The sequence below is a fragment of the Scylla paramamosain genome, unplaced genomic scaffold (genome assembly GCF_035594125.1).
Source record: "Scylla paramamosain isolate STU-SP2022 unplaced genomic scaffold, ASM3559412v1 Contig74, whole genome shotgun sequence".
Classification (NCBI taxonomy): domain Eukaryota; kingdom Metazoa; phylum Arthropoda; class Malacostraca; order Decapoda; family Portunidae; genus Scylla; species Scylla paramamosain.
This window is the reverse complement of record NW_026973739.1, coordinates 87,355-96,042: the sequence shown is the minus strand read 5'-3', so window position 1 is coordinate 96,042 and position 8,688 is coordinate 87,355. Positions and strand designations below refer to the sequence as shown.

The window sequence follows — 8,688 nt, the reverse complement described above, 5'->3', positions numbered from 1 at the left end:
TCCATAATCATCCGCCGCATCACTCTGCACCACACTGCATAACACCCACCACACCAGAATGCACCACACCTCTCCACACCAGACGTTCACCACACCACACTGCACCACACCACACCACACCACTCTGCACCACACTACACCACTCCACACTGCACCATACCACACCACACCACACCACACCACACTGCACCATACCACATTACACTACATCACACCACACTGCACCACATCCCACTACACCACGATGCACAACACCCCACCACACCATATGTGCACCACACCACAACACACAACACTGCACCACAATGAACCACACCACACCGCACCGTGTACACTGCACCACAGTGCACCACACCACACAGGAGGAGGCAGTAGACACCTGCCGAAACGATAATTACTCCCAGTGAGGTCTAAAGCACTGTCCAGGGGTGCTGTGAACTTATCATTAAACCCAGCTGTGACCTCACTGAACGTTTCCCTTTGTGACTCATAACACAGCCTGCCCTCTAAAGACAACTCTCTTCCTCCACACAAAACTACAAGCATCTAATAACACAAACACCCTCTCCTCAAAATTTCAAAATTGTCATGGCGACGCCTACACCAGTATCATATTCCGCATCTGGGGAGGGGACTACAAATGTCCCCTTGTCGGACTGCCCTACTTACAACAACCTTAAGTGTCTTGACACCTCCCCCCCCCTCAACTTTTTCTTCATTAACTTCTGCAACATTCGTGGTCTAAGATCTAATTTTCAATCTATAGAACACCACCTCTCCTCTTCTAAACCTCATCTTCTTTTCCTCACTGAAACTCAGGTGTCTGAGGCAACTGACAGTAGCACCTTTTCTGTTCCCTCCTACTTTCTCTATCCTCATTTTCGATCCAAAGGTGGACGTTGCGTTTATGTGCGCAATGACTTAACCTGCTCTCGTGCCCACGCTCTTGAATCATTCGAGTTTTCCACCATCTACGACTACAGAGTCACTCTCAAACTAAATATATCTGTGCTGTATACCTTTCACCTAACTCCTCTGACTATAAGAAATTCTTTGACGACTTAACTTCCAAAGTGGAGCACATTCTGACCCTCTTCCCTTTTGCAGAGATCTCCATTCTTGAAGACTTCAATGTTCACCACCAGCTTTGGCTTTCCTCTCCCTTCACTGACCATCCTGTTGAACTAACCTTCAACTTTGCTATCTTCCACGACCTAGAGCAATTGGTGCAACAGCCTACTCGTATTCCTGACCGTCTTGGAGATACACCCAACATTCCTGACCTTTTCCTGACTTGTAATACTTCTGCTTATGCTGTCACCCTTTCTTCTCTGTTGGGCTCCTCCGATCACAATCTCATATCTGTACTCGTATCTTGCCCTATCGCTCCAATCCCTCCTCAGGATCCCCCTAAGCGAAGATGCCTCTGGCGTTTTGTCTCTGCTAGTTGGGGAGACCTGAGGAGGTATTTTGCTGATTTTCCTTGTAATGACTACTGCTTCCGTGTCAGAGACCTGTCTTTGTGTGCTGAGCGCATAACAGAGGTGATACTATCTGGCATGAAAGCGTACATTCCTCACTCTTTTTCTCGACCTAAACCTTCTAAACCTTGGTTTAACACAGCTTGTTCTCGTGCTATACATGACAGAGAGGTGGCCCAGAAAAGGTACTTAAGCCTTCTATCACCAAAATCTCATGCACTTTATATTTCTGCTTTTCTTCCAACTAGCCAAAAACTCCTTCATTAACAGAAAGTGTCAAAACCTTTCAAAATCTAACTCCCCTCGTAACTTCTGGCAACTAGCCCAAAAATATTTCCAATAACTTTGCTTCTTCTTCTTTCCCTGCTTTATTTCAACCTGATGGCACCACTGCTATCACATCTGTTTCTAAAGATGAACTCTTCGCTTAAACCTTTGCTAAAAACTCTACCTTGGACGACTCTGGGCTATTGTTCTCCGAAACTGTGCCTCCGTGCTTGCACCTTGCCTAGTCAAACTCTTTCACCTCTGTCTGTCAACATCTACCTTTCCTTCTTGCTGGAAGTTTGCCTACATTCAGCCTGTTCCTGAAAAGGGTGACCGTTCTAATCCCTCTAACTACAGTCCTATTGCTTTAATTTCCTGCCTATATAAAGTTTTTAAATCTATCCTCAACAGGAAGATTCTTAAACATCTATCACATTACAACCTTCTATCTGATTGCCAGTATGGGTTCCGCCAATGCCGCTCTGCTGGTGATCTTCTGGCTTTCCTTACTGAGTCTTGGTCATCCTCTTTTAGAGATTTTGGTGAAACTTTTGCTGTTGATTGGACATATCAAAAGCTTTTGAAAGAGTCTGGCACAAAGCTTTTATTTCCAAACGACCCTCCTATGGCTTCTATTCTTCTCTCTGTAACTTCATCTCAAGTTTCCTTTCTGACCGTTCTATTGCTGCTGTGGTAGACGATCATTGTTCTTCTAAATCTATTAACAGTGGTGTTCCTCAGGGTTCTGTCCTGTCACCTACTCTCTTCTTATTATTCATTAATGATCTTCTAAACCAAACATCTTGTCCTATCCACTCCTACGCTGATGATACCACCCTGCACTTTTCCACGTCTTTTCATAGACGTCCAACCCTTTATGAGGTAAACATTTCACGCAGGAAAACCACAGAACGCTTGACTTCTGATCTTTCAAAATTTCTAAAATTTCCTAAAATTTCTGGGGCAGAGCAAACTTGGTATTGTTCAATGCCTCAAAAACTCAATTCCTCCATCTATCAACTCGACACAACCTTCCAGACAACTATCCCCTCTTCTTCAACGACACTCAATTCTTCTACACTGAACAACCTTGGTCTGTCCCATACCTATAATCTGAACTGGAAACTTCACATCTCATCTCTAGCTAAAACAGCTTCTATGAAGTTAGGTTTTCTAAGACGTCTCCGCCAGTTTTTTCACCCCCCCCCCAGCTGCTATCTCTGTACAAGGGCCTCATCCGTCCATGTATGGATTATGATTCACATGTCTGGGGGGGTTCGACTCATACTGCTCTTCTAGACAGGGTGGAATGAAAGATTTTTCGTCTCATCAACTCCTCTCCTCCTCCTCCTCCTCCCCTCCTCTCCTGACTGATTGTCTTCAGCCTCTCTCTCAGCGCCGCAATGCTGCATTTCTAGCTGTCTTCTACCGCAATTTTTCATGCTAACTGCTCTTCTGATCTTGCTAACTGCATGCCTCCCCTCCTCCCGCGGCCTCGTTGCACAAGACTCTTTTTTCTCTCACACCTATTCTGTGCACCTCTCTAACGCAAGAGTTAACCAATTTTCTCAATCATTCATCCCTTTCTCTGGTAAACTCTGGAACTCCCTGCCTGCTTTTGTATCTCCACCTTCCTATGACTTGAATTCCTTCAAGAGGGAGGTTTCAAGACACTTATTCATAAATTTTTGACTACTGTTTTGACCCTTTTATGTGACTGGCATCTCAGTGAGCAATTTTTTTCTTTGGATATTTGTTGCCCTTGGCCAATGTCCCTCTTACATAAAAAAAAAAAAAAACACTGCACCACATCATACCACACCACAACACGCCACACTGCACCACACTGTACCACACCACATCACAGTGCACTGCACCACACTCCATCGCACCGCACCACACCACACCACACCACACCACACCACAACACACCACACTACACCATACCATACAACACTGCACCACACCACAATGCATCACACTGCACCCACTACACCACATCACACATCACCGTACTGCACCACACTACACCACACCACAATGCACCACACTTAACCCCACCACATAACACCACACTAAACCAAAATGCACCACACCAAACTACACAACACCACACTGCACCACACCACTCTGCACCACACTACACCACACTACACCACACCACACTGCACCATACCACACTGTACCACACCATATTGCACCACACCACACCACATCACACTGAACTACACCACACCATAATGCAACACACCACACCACTATACAGGAGGAGGCAATAGACACCTGCCGAAACATATCACGCAGGGAAGCCACAGAACGCCTGACTTCTGATCTTTCTAAAATTTCTGATTGGGGCAGAGCAAACTTGGTATTGTTCAATGCCTCAAAAACTCAGTTCCTCCATCTATCAACTCGGCACAACCTTCCAGACAAGTATCTCCTCTTCTTCAATGACACTCAACTGTCCCCCTCTTCTACACTGAACATCCTCGGTCTGTCCTTTACTTATAATCTGAACTGGAAACTTCACATCTCATCTCTAGCTAAAACAGCTTCTATGAAGTTAGGTGTTCTGAGACGTCTCCGCCAGTTTTTCTCACCCGCCCCAGCTGCTAACTCTGTACAAGGGCCTCATCCGTCCATGTAAGGTGTGTGCTTCACATTTCTGGGTGGGTTTGACTCATACTGCTCTTCTAGGCAGGGTGGAATCAAAAGCTTTTCGTCTCATCAACTCCTCTCCTCTAACTGACTGTCTTCAGCCTCTCTCTCATCGCTGCAATGTTGCATTTCTAGCTGTCTTCTACCGCTATTTTCATGCTAACTGCTCTTCTGATCTTGCTAACTGCATGCCTCCCCTCCTCCCGCAGTCTCCCTGCACAAGACTTTCCTCTTTCTCTCACCCCTATTCTGTCCACCTCTCTAACGCAAGAGTTAACCAGTATTCTCAATCATTCATACCTTTCTCTGGTACACTCTGGAACTCCCTGCCTGCTTCTGTATTTCCACCTTCCTATGACTTGAATTCCTTCAAGAGGGAGGTTTCAAGACCAATTTCCACCAATTTTTGACCACTGCTTTGACCCTTTTAAGGGACTGGCATTTCAGTGGGCATTTTTTTATTAGATTTTTGTTGCCCTTGGCCAGTATCCTTCCTACATAAAAAAAAAAAAAATATATATATATATATATATATATATATATATATATATATATATATATATATATATATATATATATATATATATATATTTTTTTTTTTTTTTTTTTTTTTTTTTTTTTTTGTTGCCCTCGGCCAGTGTCCCTCCTACAAAGAAAAAAAAAACATCACATCAGTTCCCATAAACATTCCAAAAGTAAGCAAATCTTCATACACCATACAGACCTATCATTCCAAACATAAAACGTTAATTAATCCTCTTGTTCCACACACACACACACACACACACACATAGACATAACAAACTGAAGATCCTTGTATGAACTAATCAAGTGTTTTGCCACACTGAGCGACAGATGTCAGTTAACCAGTGTGCATGTTAAGTCCTATCAACAGAAGATCCTTTCCAGTCCTTAATGAATAATGTTGCAATTGTTTATAGTTCCACAGAACACTAGATGCAAGATTTTTGACCCACATGTATTTTTCTTTCTTTTCGGCATTATATATCAACTGTACGTGGATTGTTTCATCTATCATTAATGACTGGGATTGCATTTCACACAGGCTTTAGCACTGCTATATCGTGAGAATTATGGCACCGCAGTTTGGGATGAAAACAGCACACTGGGAGTTAAGGGGGAAGGATTAAGGGGTAGGAAGCGGCCGAGCACTTGTCAGGCCGTAGGGGAACCAGTGAAAATTTGTAGGGAGATCATTAAAAGCCTCTAACTGTGCCACTGGCCATTAAAAGTCACCACAGGAAAGAATATCAATCATAGAAACAAATCAAAAGTAACTAAGATTAGGAAAATAATTCAAAACTTGTAGAAAAGCATTGAAAACACTGAAAACCATTAAAGAAAATCAGTAGGGTCGTGGTAATGATGGTTTTGTTTGTTTTGTTTAATTTGTTTATTTTTGTGTGTTTTTGTTGTGCTACAGCTGTTTATATATGTTAGAGTCTGTAAGTATTTGTTACATACAAGTAAGATTTTGCACGTAACTTAGTCTTTATATGTAAATTAGTCTCATTTCTTTCCTCTATACAAGTTATTCATTTTAGGGTCACACACACACACACACACACATACATTCACACCACCAAGAGGAGAAGGAAGAGTGCTGAAAGAAGCAAGGATTCACTGACAACGAGGACCCCACTAAAAAGATGTGGCAGGGCTGGAAGAGACCACAGGTGCATTGAGGGAAGTTGTCACGAGGACATTAGAGGCTGTCAAGGGGCCAGCAAGTCTCCATTCATGTTTACCAATAAGATACAGGTTATTTATAATTGTCTTACTGTCTGAATGTCTGTTATTTGGTGGTTAAGATGCTGGCAATGCTTGATTAATATTAGGTTAGTTTAGGTTGTGGTGAGCGAGTGGTAAGAATTAATAATATATATATATATATATATATATATATATATATATATATATATATATATATATATATATATATATATATATATATATATATATATATATATATATATATATATATATATATATATATATATATCTTTCCAATAGAAACATAATTAAAACAGGTTTGTTTATCATCACTAGTTTGTTCATCCACCTGTTCCCAGTTTATTCGTCCATCTATTCCCCGTTCATTCATCCAGTTTTATTCCGCATTGTTCGTTCACTCCCCCAACTATCTTCCGTTGCCGAATGGGGGCGGGGCTGCCGACGACCACGATGGTGGGTCTGGCAATGCCACAGCCTCATACTGGTGTTCCAGGCCACGCAAAACTTCAGGTGCTGCCTCAGTTTCTAAATATTTTTTTAATAATTTTTTTGTTCGTGTTCCAGATTATCCAGTAGGTTTATATTGTAGATTGTTTTTGTTGCATGTCCAGACAAGCTGCTTAGTGATTCATTCATGAAAGACCAGTGAAAAGGTGAGTTATTGACCCGATAAACTATATATAAAACACCAATAACGCCACAAAATCACCACAACCCCAACCACAAAATGGCTGTCTCTCACCCTGACGCTACCCCCTCAGCGTTACATCACCGACATAACTCACCAACCAAATTTCAGTGAACGAGAGTTCTTGGTACAACAAAAGACTCACCAACCTGATCTTGGATATCAGTTATAACATCACATTGCCAATACCTCTACATACTCGCTCAATCACCACAACACCACCCAAATTTATCCTGTGAGAACGACACCTTTCTTTTCCCTTTGGGGGTTTATGTATACTGAATTTTGCTGACTCAGATACGAGAGGCAGTTATGTATCATCCCTTGTCTCAACACATTTTACCTCAAATACATCTTTTCCTTACATACGAGTACACATACATATAAAGAATTTAAAATTATAAAGAGAATAATACTACTTGATGTAAAATGAGTAAATAACTTATAACTAAGAATATAGATATGCACAGAAGGAAAACGGAACACGGGGGACAATAAGAAAACTTTTGCTTTTCACGGTAAACTTAGCAAATAACATGACACCTGCTTACAAACTACCATCCCCTCAGACGCTTTGGTAGATCTCACCGCATCCTGCTCTACGAATACATGTCTGTACAATAAGATGGGTGGCCGGACTGTCCAGACATTTCATACTGCCACAGCAGCCCACAACGACACGTCGAACACAGAGGAACTGCAGAAATCTATTGACAGTCGACAGTCGGTGCACCGAGCGAAGGGACCTGCAGTCTGCTATCCCCATACCGTGACAGACCGCGGATCAATCAGCCGGCAATGTAGGCCAGTTGGAGGTTAAGGGAAGGGTGATGGCTCTTCTACCTTATACCCTCCCCTTATGGATACGCTGCATTACTATGTTATATATGTACGTTTTCAGCTTTCAGCAACTCTATGGGTCATGTTTGTAGATACTTGTATTAGTAACACGTCAGCCAGTGCTTCTTTGAGGGACTCTTAAAAAATTATTTAAATTTTTGAGGTCAGCCTGTCACATAAGGGAAAATCCTACCATAAAATATGAGTAGTATCCTAGCCAGCAAGTGAAGAATTTGACTGACTTGAATTTAAATGTAATGAAGGTGAGTGCATGAGTAAGTAAATAAGCATGTAAGTAAGTAAGTATAATTTTGTTAATCCACAAATTATGGAAATTAAAATCCTCGTAGTCGAATAAATAACATCAATTATTGTTACTTCTTAATCCTTCAACTACCTTCGGGCCTCCTTTGCTGCTTCATTCAGTGGAAATGATAACCACCATCACTGCGTCTTGCCTGCTGTTCTGAGCGTCAGGGTAGGAGGAAGAGATTGAGGCAGCCAGGTTTCAAAGCAAGGAGAGGCAGCCGAAACGCGCTCTTCGCCAAGTCAGTCTCACACTGGCTGAAGAAGGGTCTTCCTCTCTGAGTGTTCTCTCCTGTCGGTAATTATGCTGTGTTTTGTGGTGTGTGGAAATTTCCGCCCATATCAGACATAATATCAATGTGTTATTGGTTTGTGTTGCGACTTCTATACAAATTAAGGGGTATATAAAATTATCTAGTACAAACTAAATATCAGTTATTAATATAAGTAAAATGCAAAGTAAAGTGAGTGGATCACGAATAGCTCTTGTTGAATGACGTGTCAAGGAGGCCAGGAGGCAGCGAGCTGGGCTGCCTCGATAGTAGCCTGCCAGCAGCTGCCACCAACATAGCAGTCCTATTAAGACGCATTCTCACTACTTTATCGGTTTCCTTTACTTAAATTTATTATGGTAAAAAGAACGTAGATGTCAGAACAACTGGATATCGCAAGGAAGCTGCCTTAGCTACGAAA

The 8,688-nt window shown here is 42.1% G+C and overlaps 1 protein-coding gene across 1 annotated transcript; it reads left to right on the top strand.

Moving 5' to 3' along the window:
* The first annotated feature begins 305 nt into the window (after positions 1 to 305).
* On the top strand, positions 306 to 7,473 carry LOC135098692 (histidine-rich glycoprotein-like). Its single transcript, XM_064001085.1, has 3 exons — positions 306 to 403; positions 3,616 to 3,990; positions 7,419 to 7,473. Exons 1-3 carry the CDS (start codon positions 306 to 308, stop codon positions 7,471 to 7,473), a joined length of 528 nt encoding a protein of 175 aa, XP_063857155.1.
* Positions 7,474 to 8,688: the final 1,215 nt, after the last annotated feature.